This window comes from Mesocricetus auratus, unplaced genomic scaffold (genome assembly GCF_017639785.1).
Source record: "Mesocricetus auratus isolate SY011 unplaced genomic scaffold, BCM_Maur_2.0 Super-Scaffold_100021, whole genome shotgun sequence".
In the NCBI taxonomy this organism is placed as follows: domain Eukaryota; kingdom Metazoa; phylum Chordata; class Mammalia; order Rodentia; family Cricetidae; genus Mesocricetus; species Mesocricetus auratus.
The window spans coordinates 6,041,390-6,057,600 of NW_024429202.1; the positions used below are offsets into that span (position 1 = coordinate 6,041,390).

Consider the following 16,211-nt stretch of genomic DNA (forward strand, 5'->3'; position numbering starts at 1 on the left):
TGTGCATTCTCGTACATTCCCAGGGTGCACTTTGCCCAAATAAGGACAAATTCCCAACTGCCTCACTTGCTTCCCCTAGATAGGGCACCGGAAGCCATTTCCCCCTCACCCCCGGCCCCAGAAGAGGCTGGGCTCCCAGTATCCTCAGCCCGTTAGTTCAGTGGCCTTGCTGGGATACCCAGCCGCCTCCCGAAGACTCCTGCATCCACCCACTGGTCCACACACATTGCACTCCTCTCCTTAGGGGTGAGCCAGAGGCTACACAGAGAAAAACCACAGGGCTGTGAGCCCTGCGGGTGTAAGCTGAGGGTCTTGTTGCCCTTTCCTTGCCTGCAGGCCATTCTGGAAACTCCAGATAGGCAGCTGACTCTGAATGAGATCTATAACTGGTTCACCAGGATGTTCGCCTATTTCCGAAGAAACACTGCCACCTGGAAGGTAAGACCTGTCCCTCTCCCTACCCTCACTTCTTAAACCTCCACACTCCATCGAGACCCAGGCTGCCTAACGCTTTATCCCCTCAACCATTCTTCAGAAATAGCCCACCAGGGCCACCTCCCCCAACACACACACACACACACTCACTCACACACACTCACACACTCTCTCACACACACTCACACAGACACATTCACACGCACACACACACACACACACACACACACACACACACACACACACACTGCTTAGCCATCTCTCCAGCCCTAACACTTCCACTCCTTAGCAGAGGGTTCGTAACTGCCCTTTTGTAAGTCAGGGGCTTGCCATGTTGCCCAGGCTGGTCTTAAAACCCTGGATTCAGATGATCACCTTGCCTCCACCTCCCCGAGAGCCAAGGTCACAAGTGTTCGTCAGCACACCCTATTAGGCACTTGCTGGGCATGGAGCCCAGCCCTGTGTATTCGAAGCATTCCCAGGGATTTGCTTTTAATGGCCTTGGCCAGCCTTCTGCTGTCTTTAATGGGAAGAAATTGCTTTTCTCTTTTGGGGTACGTCTGAGGTACGGAGAATCCAGCCCTGTGAGAGGGGAGCATTCTTGGTAGCAGGTCCTGGGGTAAATCCACAGGTACATCATGGATCTAATTCCCTATAACTAAAGGCTCATATGAAGTCAAGGTCACAGACATACTGGCCCAGATACGTGGGTGGACTGAGGCCCGTGGACCATTCTCAGGGACACAAATGAGAACTCACACACGCAGCAGGGAGATAATTGTCTATCCAATTAGTCATTGAACACTTTCAGCCATAAGCATTTTCCTAGGAGACCGGAGGAATGCAAGACCCTAGGAAAATGGGACAGAGATGTGGGCTGGGACACTAAGCCATTCTATAGTCAAGACACGGTTTACGTGCTCACCCCTTGTGTGTCTTGCGCTGTGCAGCAAGGTGGGAAGGTGGTATCTAAATTGAGGAGGAGGGAGTATTGACCCTCAAGAGGAAGTCTAGACCCAGGAGAGGGCATCCCTGTCTCAGAACTCTTAATTGTATCCCTGGCTCTCGGGTCCCCCTGCTGGCCAGTGAAAAACCTGCAGCAAAACAGACACCCTCCCGCTGGCTGTGTGACCAAGGGCCTCGATGTAACCAACCGAGGCCCTTGGGGCCAGGGCACTGCCAAGCACTGGGTGTGGTCTGCAGTTGCCAGCCTTTCTGCCTTAGTGATGTATAAAGGGCTACGAGAAGTACCTATCATATCATCTTCCCTTTGCTATGCCAAGCTCCCAAAGCTTAAGAGACGATGTGGCTGGGGCCGCCCATTCCGATTGGCTATGGGTGATGTCACTTCCTGGCAACCACAGTCCTGCTCTCTTTTTGAGCCAACATGGCATTCTGGGGCCACCTGGTCCTGCCTTCAAACTCCCAGCCAGGTCGGAAGGCAGGCTTTACAAATGATACAATCCTTTTACCTAAAGTTTAATACAGTGTAGCATGTGGTTTCTTTGTGGGAGCCGGTTCCGGGGGCTTTCATGATTTCTCAGTGGCCATGTTAAAACAAGTCAGGGTCACTTGGCCTCCATCTGTTTCCCCTTTCCACACACTGGTCCGGATACACAATGTGCCCACGTGGTCACCTGCGCCACCCAGGGGCACCACACTGCCACCACACTGCCTATCTTGGCTTGAGGTCCACATTTTCTTCTAGAGTTCCTTTCAGTCAGCCAACTTCATTCATGGTGTTGGGGGGAATGTAGCCTGTGGTTTCCTCCCTCTGTTTCTGTTAAATCTTCCTCTACTTTATTTGGGTTTCTTGGTCCCCATCCCCACCCCTTCTGGCCCCCATCCATAGGTGATGCAGGAGTGGGTGTGGGCCAGGCCAGCTGCCATTTCTTGGGGACAGAGCTACCATCTGCCAGGCTGATGGTCCTCACCAGCCCTCCCATGTCCATCCCTCCTAGGGTCTGCGTTGTGCGCCCATCCCTTTGTTTACGCAGCCTCCGCCAGACCCCTTAAATTGCCGTTAATGTTTCAGCGTAACGAATTAGTCTCTCATCACGAATCAGGCTTCGAAACGAGGGAAAAAGCCCCGGCGAGGCCACCCTCGGAAATTGGGGTCATTCTCATTTGCAAAGCAGAGGATCGGAGCCCCGTAATGCGGGCAAATTTATTCCGAGGCAGGAGCCCCGGCGTGATTAGGCCCTTTGTAATTATCGCTCCGTGAGATTCCACTCCAGCCGCCCGCCTCCCTCGTGGATTAGCAAGCGAGTCGGAAAAATACACAGGATTTAATTAGAGGCAAATTAAAATTGGTAATGAAATCGGGCCAGTTGCAAGAGGCAAGAGTTGGATGGGAGAGGGGATCTCCAGGGGCACCCACTGCCCGCCCTGCCCGCTTTCTTCCCCATTTAGAAATGTAAAGAGGAGACGGGGATGGGGCGAGTTGGAGGAGGCTGATGGGGGACAGGTAATGGGGACAGGACTGGGGCTGGTGATGAGAGACAGAAAAACTAAGTAGAGAGTTATGGGGGATAGGAGATGGGTAGATCAGGGCCCTCACCCAGGCTTCCAGAGGGAATTAGGACCAGCAACCCCTGCCCATGTGTCCTACCAACCAGGTGGCCCCAATTTCTAAAGTCCTCCTGCTAGGAGGAGGTGACAGGACGACTCACCCTTTCTCTTGTCCTGTTGTCTCACAGCTGTGCATTTAGGATGTCCTTTCCAGTTAGCAGTGTGTCTCCACGTGTATGCACCAGGCTCCACTGTGTGCCCGTGCTTTTAGGAAGTCGTCTGACACAGTCGGGTTCAGTGAAGGTAGCCAGGTCCCTGAGTTAGTGGCAGGAGTTGTTTGCTAGCCCAGAGTCCCTTGTGTGCCTGAGGTATAGTGCCCCAACTTCTCTAAGCCATCTTAAAATCAGAAGCCATGGGAGTGGAGAGATGGCTCAGCGGTTAAGAACACTGGCTACTCCTCCAGAGGACCCATGTTCAATTCCCAGTACCCACATGGCAGCCCACAATTGTCTGTAACTCCTGTTCCAGGGATCTAACACACTACACACAGACATACCTGCAGGCAAAACACATTTTAAAAAATCAGACGTCAGGAATGGTTGCTATCCAGGGTGGGAAAAGGTATGATTTTATTTCATTGGCTACAGCATTTTCTTTTCTTTCATTTGGGGCAGGGCCTCTATGTAGTCCTGGGCCTCTCTATATAGTCCTGGCTGGCCTGGAACTCCCTCTATAGACCAGGCTGGCCTCTGCCTTTCACACTGAGGAATAAAGGCCACCACATCCTCTCCAAGACAGCGTTTTCTAAGTTGAGGCCGAAGTGGGGAGCTCCTGGCAGAAGGGGCAGGGCGAGCCTTCCCTCTTGCTGTCCCTGGGCTGAGTAGGTGGTTTTTGTTCACTGGGACATGAGATGTGGGGCCATAGGAGGATTCTCTGTGTGTGTTCCCTGGAACGGAGGTGAACCCATTTACTGCATCCCCAGAACGCTGTGCGCCACAACCTCAGCCTGCACAAGTGCTTCGTCCGAGTGGAGAATGTCAAGGGGGCTGTGTGGACCGTGGACGAGCGGGAGTATCAGAAGCGGAGACCACCAAAGATGACAGGGTATGTGGGTCCCAGCGGGGTGAGCTGTACTCGAGCCAGACCGCGCATCTCAAGGACACCTGACTCCAAACGCTACCCCAAAAAGGGAATGTGGGAGTCAAGGGTGGCAGAGACCAGTGCTTGGCGAGCTGCACGGACATAACGGACAGGACAGTGCAGAGGTAGTGTTGAGATCTCCTGCTCGCACTTCTGACTGAGAGAAGCAATCGGAGGACAGAATACCAGAGAGGTGACTCCCCCAGTAATGGCCAGAATTGGGATGCGGGCCAAGGCCATAGCTGTCACCTACACTCCTCCCAGTCATAGGAGGATAACCCTGGGCCGCACCTCCACCTCTATTGAGTGGAGAGGGTGAGGGGCTGGCAGGAAGCCACACGGCAGATGGGTGGCAGAGCTGCTTCCAGGACCAGGTGTCACACACCACCAGCACCAGCCAGAGGGCCCTGGCTCAGGGGATGCCTGAAGTAGGCTTAGATAATATTTTTTAAAGATTTTTTTTATTAGATGTGAGTGCTGTCTGCATGTATGCCTGTGAACTAGAAGAGGGCACCAGATCGCGTTACAGATGGCTGTGAGCACCATGTGGGTGCTGGGAATTGAACTCAGGACCTCTGGAAGAGCAGCCAGTGCTCCTAACCTCTGAGCCATCTCCCCAGCCCCAGGCTAAGATAACTTTAGTACCCAATGTTTCTTCTACCCAAGCACAGCCTTGCTGGGCAGCAGGGGCTGGGTAAGACTGAGAAATGCCCTACTATGTGCCCGCATGCCAGCCTCTGCACTTGGTAGTGTCTCTACCAGCCTGGTGCACCTCTGCCTCTCCCCTGTGGTGGGAGTCCTGAGAGGTTCTGCAGGAGGCAGACTGTCCCAGCCTGGCTTCCCCAGCATCTCTTGCTTCTGCAGCAGAGGGGCCCCTCTTGGTTGTGTGTTTCTGGGGAACAGGTCTGAACACATGGCTCGTCTGTCCTAAGTTCAAGAATCCCAGAAAGCGGACTTCGTGCATAAGGAGTAATATAAGCTCTAGACCAGCCTTTGTTTGCCAGACGTCAGGAAATAGGCATGGTGGTGCAGCACTGTTCCCAGCACTTAGGAGGCAGAGGCTGGAGGATCAGGAGTTCAAGGCCAGCTTCAGCTACAGGCACTTCAGCGACCAGCCTGGGCTATGAGAGACCCGGTTTCTTTTTTGTTTTGTTTTTGAGGGGGGATTTTTCTGTTTAGCACTGACTTTCCTGGAGTTTACTATGTAGACCAGGCTAGCCTAAAGCTCAAGAGATCTGTCTGCCTCTGCCTCCTGAGTGCTAGGATTAAAGGCTTGTCCCTTGGCTGGGACCCTGGAGAGAGAGAGAGAGAGAGACAGAGAATATATAATGGGAATCCTGCTCTCCAGCTCTAAGGCTGTCCCTGCTTCCTGCACCGCCGTGTGCTCTAAGAACAGAACAGAGAGAATAAATGGGAAGGACCCGTCTGTGGCCTGTCCTGTAGCAACGGGAAAGCAAAGTCGGGACAGTCATGTGCCAGCCAGTAAGCGGAGGTTACCTTCTCTCCCCAGGAGTCCCACCCTGGTGAAGAACATGATCTCGGGCCTCAGTTATGGTGCCCTCAACGCCAGCTACCAGGTGACTGAGCCCACCTGCTACCCCTGCCTAGACTTCTCCCCCAGTGGGTGGGGGAGGCGGGAAGGAGGGTAATACACTCCTCATTGGGGCCTCAGCCCTCCCCCTGCTCCGCTCCAACGCTGTACCAGTGCTCACCTCTGATTTCAAGCTTTGGAATGGGCGGGCACAGCCTGGTACATCCAATGGAGTCCCATCCCTCAGCCCATCAGACTAGGGTCCTCCATCCCCAGGCGGGAGGGGCGCATTGCTAGGCTGGAAGTTTTCCAGGGAAGCTGGGCGGTGGGGTGGAGAGTTCTGGCTGGATATGTGTTGGGGGTGGGGAGCAGTGGTTGCCAAGAGAGATCGTGTGCCATCTCCATGAGGGCTCCGGCAGCGGGGAAGGGTCTCCAGCCACTGACGGCCCCGCCCTGTGTGCTCCAGGCTGCCCTGGCAGAGAGCAGCTTCCCCCTCCTCAGCAGTCCTGGCATGCTGAACCCTGGCTCAGCCAGCAGCCTACTGCCCCTCAGCCAGGATGACATGGGTGCCCCCGGGGAGCCACTGCCCAGCAATGGGAGCAGCAGCCCTCCTCGTCTCTCCCCTCCTCAGTACAGGTGAGCTCACAGAAGCCCCTCAGGTGTGGAAGGTGGTGATCTCTTCCCGGTGATTCTCTCTGCTCCCCCTCCCCCTTCCTCCCCTCTCTCCCTCCCTCCTTCCCCCTTCCCTCCCCCTCCCTCTCCCCCCTCCTTCTCCTTTCCCTCTCCCTCCCTCCCCCCTCCCTTTCCCTCCCCCTCCCTCCCTCCCCATCTCTCATTCCACTTCTGCCCATCTCCTGTCTCTTTACACAGAGCCTGGGGGTGGGGGGTGTCAGACCTCAGATGCTGGGATTCTGGCGGGTTCCTGGGCTTCCGGATGAATTCGTGAGAGGAAGGGGCGCCCCGGCACCCACATACCCACGTCACCCTTTCCATCAGTCACCAGGTCCAAGTGAAAGAGGAGCCTGCCGAGGCAGAGGAGGACAGACGGCCGGGGCCTGCCCTGGGAGCCCCCACCCCCAGCACTGTGGGGCCCCCGGAAGACAGGGAACTGGAGGAGGACCTGCCAGGAGAAGACATGTCCTAAGGGCTGGGTGGGCAGGCAGGGCGGGACAGGACCCTGCTGCCCAGTCCAGACCGCAGCCCACCCACCCCACTCTACAGCCCCTCCAACCTCAAGGCACTTCGGGGACTCAGACGGGGGGAGACCTGGGCCAGCAGCTCCCCAAGCTACCTGACCGACAGACGCCTGGGGGCAGACACATGCCTGCCTCCTGAGAGGACACAGAACCCTTGGCCCAGGACCCGTAGAGGACGTGGAGGGTCAGACCCTCCCCTGTATCCCAACCACCACCAGCAGCAGCAGGGCCCTCCTCCCCAGCAGCGCTCCCCTCCAGGGCCCCTTAGCACAGGGGAGACCCGCGGGCGGGGCCGAGCCACCCTCACACCCCTGAGCTTCGTCTCCTGCCCTGGCTGTGGCAGAGGCTTCTGGCCGGCGGTCCCTTCCTGGTTCGTCTTCCCCTGGCCTTTCCCGACTGTGAAGATTATAAGGTTCCCCATCCCCAGCTCCCCACTCGGTGTGGGAGCCCAGACCCTCAAGCTGCTGGGGTGTGGCAAGCGCCCAGACGAAGCAGGCCTTCACCCCACCCTGTTTGCTGGGCACCCCGACCTGGAGAGAGCTCTGAGGGACCCTGTGCCGGCCACCTTCAGAGCTGTATTGCAATAGGTGGCCTCTGTGGCCTGACCATCACAATGGGAGGAAGCCAGGCAGGAACCATCCTCAGCCGCGGCCTGCGAATCCCTGCAGTGGGGCCCTCTCACCCCTCAGCACCTGTCCCCCAGTTAAACGGATGACCAAAGACCTTTCTTATGCCGGAAGCAAAAACCAAATCTTTTTGTTGGCTTTTTCCTTTGTCGCCTCCCGAGCACCCTGACCGCCCCCCACCTTGCACCCTGGCTCCAGGCTGGAAGCCGTCCCTCCACTTAAGTTATTGTTAAAACCAAAGTTTACAGTGTCTGTTGGTGGCAAGACCCTCTCTTCCCCCCTCCCCAGGGTCCAGGGGCAGTCCTGCCCACTTACCCTCTGTTCTTGCCCTGCCTAAGGAGAAGGGAGAGGGCAGAATCGTGCCCCCAACCCTGGGCTGTTTTCTGGGGGCTCTTCAGACCCCCGCATAGGACCAAGTCATGCTGGCAGTGTGGATTCTAGCAGAAGAGCTGGAAAGTTGAGACTCTGCGGACCCCCTATGGGGGACCCACAACCCAAGGCCACAGACTGGGTGTCAGGGATGCCCTGGAGCACCCTGCCATGGCCCCTTCCCTGAGAAAGACTCCTTGGACATTTCCCAGGAGAACCCCGTGTTCACCAACCCTTATCCTGCCCTACACAAGCCACCCTCCTGCGAGGCAAGGGGCCCTGGCCTTCCCCTGCATCCCCACCTGTGTTCCGTTTGACCAGCACAGAATATTAAAGTCCTCTATTTACCGGGCCCTGTGTGTGTCACCAAGGCGAGGGAGGGGAGGGCCCTCGGAGTCGGGAGACTCGCTGAGGACAGCAGCGGCAAGCAAGCCAGGCCTGTGAACCTGTGTCGGGGCACAGGCCATCCTGAGTCCCTCTCAACTGGCCCCCTGCATGAACCAGGGTTCTAATCCCGAGTCCTGAGTGTCAGGACCTGTTGCAGTATCGTTGCCGACGGCACCCTCAGCCAGGACACTCTGCCCCATCCGGGAGAGTAGTACAACTCGTGACAGCGGCCTCTGCCGTTGTGGCTAAGTGTGTGCCGCCCCACACAGGGTGCCCAACTAAGCCATCAGGTCGCCTGGGCAGGCCTGCGTGCATCCTGACACGACGGGGTTGGCCCTGTAATGCATGTGTCTGCGGTGGCATAGTGCAGGTGGGCTGGGGAAAGAATGATGTGTTCAGGGGACTCGAGCGTGAGGAGGAAAGGACAGGAGAGACCTGACTGCCCGGCCATTAGTCCCAAGGCGGGTTCTGTCCGTGGGTGACATCCCCTTCCAGCACAGCTCCCTGGGGCCTCTTCTGCAGGTCTCCCGCACAAGCTCGCTGCAAGCCACACGCTGCGTCTCAGCTTCTGAGACTCCAAAGACTGGCAGTTCGACTGGTGGCCGGTGACATCCCCTGCTGACCCTGTTCCCTTCTAACTCTGGCTCGCTGACCCCTCTCCCTCACCTTAGTTCCTCCACCCCTGTACACTCGGTGAGAGATGAACCTCAATGTGTCTGCCCATCCACCTACACGCATACACACACACACACACACACCAAGAGAGGAACAGGCTTCGCTTAGAGACAGACAGGCCCTGCTTACCCTGACGGACAGCACTGCTCGTCACCACAGAGGCCACGTGTTTCCTCTAGATGGCACCTTCTGCGGTCAACCTCACTGTGGCCTTTGTCCTTCTTTTCTCCCCTCCTGGCCCAAAGGCCCTCGGAGAATCCAGGGTGTTGGCTGCCAAGCTCATACCTCCTTTACCCTACCCCTGCGAAAACAGGCTCTACTCTGAGACTTATTCCCAGTAGCAGCCTGCTTACTCCAGACCCTAAAAGGGGCAAGATGCATCCTTCCCCCACCCCAGCTTTGTACTCAGGACAGTTCTCCCAGCAGTCTAACTGCAGTTTCTCCTGCGTCAACTAGAATCCTAGTGGGGTTGGTTCTTATCCCCACTCTTTCATAGAGTAGTGGCAATATTTATCAATTTGTGGAGAAGTAGGCTAAAGGTCTACCTTGGGTGCTGACGAAGACTGTTCTACCAGATATGACACAGGAAGTTTCTAGGATCACTTAGACACTCAGTTTATCTTTTCTGTGTTTTAGTCGGGATTTTCCTATGTGGCCCTGGCTGTCCTGGAAGTCCTCCATGCTGTCTAGCTTCTCTCCTTTCTTTAACCTTTTTTTTTTTTAGTTATTTATTTCAGAAGATTATTTTATGTGTATGAATACTTGGCCTGCGTGTATGTTAAGTGCATCATATAAGTCAGGTACCTGTAGAAGCCAGAAGAGAACCTCAGATCCCCAGGAAATGGAGTTAGAGACGGTTATGGACCACCATGTGGGTGCTGGGAACCAAACTCCAGCCCTCTCTGCAAGAGCAGCCAGCTGGTGTTCCTAACTGCTGAGCCATTGCCCAGCCTCTGGTGGCTGGGTTGACTGCGGCCCGCGGCTCGTCCTGGTCTTGAGGTTTCCGCCCTGGTGGAGAAGCTCTTGGAGGCCTGAATTCCGGAGGCAAGGTCTTGCTGCACCCCCAGCGCGGTCTCCATCTCCCAGAACGGTGGCCCTGTCTCAGCGCCTGCTGCCCGCGGCCGGCAGAGGGCGCTTCAGACAAAGCGGACCCGCTGCTGGGGACGCTGACTGCTCCGCGAGGGTGGAGCCAACGCCTTTGCACCCTTACCTCTGGCCGGCACAGAGAGTTCCTTTTGCTGTTTGATGGGGCCTTCCAGATTCTTCCGACATGTGACTTATGAAGCAGTCTACAGAAAATCAAAAGGAAGGAGAAAGAATGTGAGGACCCAAAGTCAGAGACCCCCCACAGCTGCTCACTCATCAAAAGGAAGGATGGATTAACAGTAATGCGTAATAACATCCAAGAAGCAGCCTATACTTGTAGTCCCAGCGCCTGAGAAGCAGGAGGATCATGAGTCTAAGAGTGTCATGGCTCATATAGTCCTAGGTCAGTCTGGGCTACATGAGGCCCTGTCTCAAAAATAACCCTCAAAAAAAGTATTAACATTTAACGAATTTACTGTGTCCTGCATGCTTCTAGACACCCTGTGTTTCATTCCCCACAACTCTAGGTTAGGTACTATCTCCCCATTTCTCAGGTGGGGAAACTGAGGCACAGTCTAATTAACTAGCATGTGGTTCAGAAGATATGGATGCTCATGCCTGTAATTGTAGCATTCAGGAGGCTGGACGGAAAGACCACCAATGAGTTCAAGGCTAGCCTGGGCTACAGAATGTGAGGAGGAGGTAGGGGACAAATTTGCTCCCAGAGAAAGGAAGGAGAGACTTGGTGCCTACTGCTTCTCTGGAGATACTCAGCTGAGGTACAGGGAGCCTCAGAGGCGAGGTGTAGACGGCGGTTTTCTGAGCCCCCAGCTGACTGAATGAGGTAAACCCCACTTTGCAGCAAAGCAAGGCCCAGCCGCCCTGAGGAAATAATCATACAGAGCCTTCTGCAGCACCTCGGGGCAGGCCAGACAAAGAGAGCCTTGTCTGGAGCGGGAGCTGACAGCCCAGCTTGCACACACTGATTGGTTTACACCCAGAGGCCCCTTCCACAGGCTGCAGGGCAGTCCCACCACTCAGGCCTGGCCCTCTCCCCTGGCCTCGGGATCAAACGTTTAGAAAAACAGGGCTAGGGAGATGGCTCCTGGGGTAAGGGCGCTTGCTGCCAAGTCTGACCACCTGAGTTCAATCCCCAGAAACCCACAGCTGCGGGAGGAGAGAACTAACTCTTCTGTGATCTGCACACGCCCCCCCCACACCATGTAAAATAAATGAATGATGTAAAACACAAAAGTTTAGAAACACAGTCTGTCCCCGGGCCTGCCCGGTCTGAAAGGCCCGTTATCCTAGCAGAGGGTCCGGGCAGGCATGGGTTTGACCACCCGCTAGGTACCCAAGCTAGCTGGAAGTGCCAAGGTGGGATGGGTGTCCTCCATCACGGTCCCTCCTTCTCTGGGACCTGGATTGTCCCCAAGTTGTGCCAGGCCACTGCTGTGGGGAACTGGTGGGGAGGACAGTCACAAAGGCTTATGTCGGGGTGGAGTTGCTTCTATGGCCAAGAATAGATGGAGACAGGCAAAGTCCATGCCATTCGCGGTAATGAGCTGGGCAGTGCTAAGTGTTAGTTCAGCCCCCCCCCCCAGCTCAGGTGTGCTACAGTTTCCAAGGCAGCAAAGAAACCGACTAAGCAAGACCAAAGCAGAGATACAATGAAAAAAATAAATAAAGGTGGGGGAGGGGGAGGCAATGCTTACATTTATAGCATCTATGGCAACATTCTATCAGGTATATACATGCAACAGAGATTTAAGGAATCTATAGGAGTGACAAAACAACTCAGAATCTGGCTGTCTTCCAGGGGAAGGAGTTGGGGGACGCGCCAGGCGTTCCTGGTACACTGATAATGTCATTTGAAGGAAGTCTGAAACAAGATGGGGAATCTTAAAAGACAGCCAGGAGAGAGCATTAGCCCAGGCCAAGGCAGGGCCCATAGAGGCGGAAGCCTGGGAATGGCACCCCAGGAGGAACAGCCCCCAGAAGACAGTCAGTTGAGAAGCAGGCTTGGGGAGAAGTGTAGAGCGGAGGCTATTCCAAAGACTTCAGTCACCATGGGGGGAGTGCAGGGGACATGGCCTTGGACTCCCATCTAGGATGACTTCATTCCTTTTTAAAGAACAGGGTTCTGAGTTTGCCTCTTTAGCTCATGTCTTTCACCCCACCCCACACTCTCCACGCCTCCCCTACCCCCACCCCATCCTGCCACCACCCCAGACCAAGGAAGCTCTGCCCAGAACCCGGCTCAATACAAAACTCTCAGCAAGAGGGACGGGAAACCATCACTGGGCTTTTGGAGGGGAAGAAACAGGGAGGGAGTCCCTTCCACCAACAGAGGCCTGAGCCTAATGGGCACTTTGGAAATGTGGCACTTGGGGCTCCTAAGGCAGGTGAGTGGGGACTCAGCATAGCATGAGGAGTGTGAAAGCTTCCCAAGTCCCCTCCAGACACCTGTCCCCTACAAGTCCCCCTGCAGACTCCTGTCCCCTACAAGTCCCCCTCCAGACTCCTGTCCCCTACAAGTCCCCCTGCACACTCCTGTCCTCTACAAGTCCCCCTGCAGACTCCCTCCCCTACAAGTCCCCCGGCAGACTCCCTCCCCTACAAGTCCCCCTCCAGACTCCTGTCCCCTACAAGTCCCCTGCAGACTCCTGTCCCCTACAAGTCCCCCTGCAGACTCCTGTCCCCTACAAGTCCCCCTGCAGACACCCTCCCCTACAAGTCCCCCTGCAGACTCCTGTCCCCTATAAGTCCCCTGCAGACACCTGTCCCCTACAAGTCCCCCTGCAGACTCCTGTCCCCTACAAGTCCCCCTGCAGACACCTGTCCCCTATAAGTCCCCTGCAGACACCTGTCCCCTACAAGTCCCCCTCCAGACTCCCTCCCCTACAAGTCCCCCTGCAGACTCCTGTCCCCTACAAGTCCCCCTGCAGACTCCTGTCCCCTACAAGTCCCCCTCCAGACTCCTGTCTCCTACAAGTCCCCCTGCAGACTCCCTCCCCTACAAGTCCCCCTGCAGACTCCTGTCCCCTACAAGTCCCCCTGCAGACTCCTGTCCCCTACAAGTCCCCCTGCAGACTCCCTCCCCTACAAGTCCCCCTGCAGACTCCTGTCCCCTACAAGTCCCCCTGCAGACTCCTGTCCCCTACAAGTCCCCCTGCAGACTCCTGTCCCCTACAAGTCCCCCTGCACACTCCCTCCCCTACAAGTCCCCCTGCAGACTCCCTTCCCTACAAGTCCCCCTGCAGACTCCTGTCCCCTACAAGTCCCTCTTTTCCACAGCTGCCCCCACCCCACCCCCCCCCCGCAGTACCAGTTTCCTCTCTCACACTTCCGCTTCTCTTGCTCCAGGCTCTCTGAGAGAAGCTGGCTGCCACTGTCTCCAGAAACCCCTCCAAGAGGCCACTCAGTTCCTAGCTGCCACAGGTCTGCCACCAACCCAGGCCTGATTTTGCCTGTGTGAGAGAGAACCCCAAGCTGGCTCAGGTGTCTTTCTCTGTCCCAGAGCACCAGACAGTTTAGGAGCATTAACTGAGCCTGTTTCACACCCAGGTGCAGTGTTCTCTGAGCCTGCTTCACACCCGGCGGGGGCTGGGGAGACAGCTCAGTCAGTGTTTGCCACACAAGTCTGAGGCCTGAAGTTTGATCCCCAGAACCCACGTGTAAAAAAACTATCTAGCCCTGGAGAGACAGACACAGGAATCCTTCCTGTTGGGGCTCCCTGGTCAACCAGTGTAGCCTACCCAGGGGAGCTCCAGGCCGGAAAGACAGCCTTGTCTAAAGAACTACGTGGACGGCCTCTGAGGAAAACCGGCTGGCACCCATGTGCACATGTATGCACACACATGCAAAAGAAGAGACCTGAGCCTGCTCCAGCTGGTCTACACAGCGACACCCTCCTTCCCTGTCCCCACCGAAGAAAGAACTTACTCCAGTGCCTTCTTCTCTAGACAGCTTTCCATGGAAAGAGTCCTTCTAGACACTTCCAAGCACCTTAATTATTCAAGAGGCCTCCTGTAAAGAGTGTTATTAATATATGACAGCGAGGCAGTAGAGAAGGGGCAGATAAATAATGGAATGTAGCGGGCCAGTCACTCACACATTCAAAAGTTACTGAGACTATCCTTCATATAAGACACTCAGATGAGGTCTTAAAATACAAAATGGGTTAGACAGTCTCTCTCCCCAGAGCACCAGGGAGCCACGTGACAAGCAGAAACAGGAGAAGAGGACCTGGTCTAGAACTCGTTATGTAGATAGAGCTAGCCTTGAACTCACGGAACTCACAAAGATCCACCTGCCTCTGCCCCTACCCCCAAGTGCTGGAATTAAAGGCATTCCCGATTTTTAAAATCTGCCTGTATATCACATCTGTGCAATGCCTGAGGAGGCCAGAAGAGGGCATTGGATCCCCAAGACCTGGAGCTACAGATGATTGTGAGCCGCCATGTGGCTCACACCCTGATCACCCCCCAAGGCCTTTCATGTGGGTGCTGGGAATCAAACCCAGGTCTCTGGAAGAGTAGCCAATGCTCTTAACCACTAAGTCATGTTTCAGCCCCAGAGTCTTTCAAAAAAAGATTTATTTTATTTCGCAATGATGAATATGTGTGTGTGTGGGAAGGGTGCGTGTGAGTGTGGGTGTTGAGGAAGCCAGAGGTCTGAGATCTCCTGGAGCTGGAGTTACAGGCAGTTTCAAGGTACCTGATGTGGGTGCTGGGAACTGAACCTGGGTCCTCTGGGAGAGCAGCCATGATCTCAACCCCAAGCCAGACCTCCAGCCCCCTTCTTCTTCTTCTTTTAAATGGATTTGTTAGGTGGAAGGGATTGGGCGTTTGAGGCCAACCTGGGCTACATAGCAAGACCCTGCCTGAAAATACAGAATAACAAAGCCTAAACCCAAACCAAAGGAAACTAAAACGGACTGTAGATCAGCTGTGGGGGCGAAGCTGGGAGACCACCCCAGGGCCTCTCGTTCCTGCCCTGCTGTGGGAAGACAGATCTGGTGGTGGCTGCGAACCAAAGAAGGGAAGTGGGAGGGAACTGCGAGGAGGAGGAAAAGGTGACCTTGTTCCACAAATAGGAGGCAAGAAAAACACAGATATAAGAGGGACCCCATGGTTTTAAAGCTTAGATAACAGAGTGACAGAAACCGGGACAGGAAGACAGATATACAGAGAAGCAGCTCATTTTGTGGTGCAAGAGGAAAGCTCGGCTCGGAGTCCAGTAGAGTTTGAGGTGACGACAGAAACCCAATTGGAGAAACTTCTAATTAAAGATGGAGGATGGAGTTCATGCACTTCTCTCCTGCCTCGGGAAGCCGGAGATGCTGCAGGGATCATTGTATTTTAAGGAATAGACTCCAGAAGATGACTACAACATGCAGGATGGAAAGCTGCACACACTCACAGACACTCACCTGCCTGCACACACACATGCACATTCACACCAGCTCACTCCTGCCTGCACACATGTGCATGCACACTCACAGACACTCACTCCCGCCTGCACACACATGCATGCACACTCACAGACACTCACTCCTGCCTGCACACACACACTCACATCAGCTCACCCCCGCCTGCACACACGTGCATGCACACTCACCAGCTCACTCCCTCCTGCACACACGGGCATGCACACTCACATCAGCTCACCCCCGCCTGCACACTCACCAGCTCACTCCCACCTGCACACATGCATGCACACTCACAGACACTCACTCCCGCCTGCACACACGCGCATGCACACTCACAGACATTCACTCCCGCCTGCACACACACATGCACACTCACATCAGCTCACCCCCACCTGCACACTCACCAGCTCACTCCCACCTGCACACACATGCATGCACACTCACAGACACTCACTCCTGCCTGCACACACACACATGCACACTCACATCAGCTCACCCCCGCCTGCACACACGTACATGCACACTCACCAGCTCACTCCCTCCTGCACACACATGCATGCACACTCACAGACACTCACTCCCGCCTGCACACACATGCATGCACACTCACACAGACACACAGATCACTCCACATGCACACAGTTGCATGCACACTCAAAGACACTCACTCACACCTGTACACACACATGCACACTCACACCAGCTCACCCCCACCTGCACACACATGCATGCATACTCACACCAGCTCACCCTGCCTGCACACACATGCATGTACAGTCACATACACACATATATGTAAATTTGACATAAACTATATATTT

The 16,211-nt window shown here is 55.3% G+C and overlaps 1 protein-coding gene across 1 annotated transcript in view; it reads left to right on the forward strand.

Annotated features, from left to right (window-relative positions):
• Positions 1 to 8,160, forward strand: part of Foxp4 (forkhead box P4) — a 54,358-nt gene extending 46,198 nt beyond the window's left edge. Inside the window, 5 exon segments of the mRNA XM_005072395.4 lie at positions 337 to 438; positions 3,929 to 4,050; positions 5,597 to 5,663; positions 6,084 to 6,253; positions 6,614 to 8,160. Coding sequence (XP_005072452.1) covers positions 337 to 438; positions 3,929 to 4,050; positions 5,597 to 5,663; positions 6,084 to 6,253; positions 6,614 to 6,761 — 609 coding nt within the window. The 3' untranslated portion in view covers positions 6,762 to 8,160.
• The last annotated feature ends 8,051 nt before the right edge of the window (positions 8,161 to 16,211 follow it).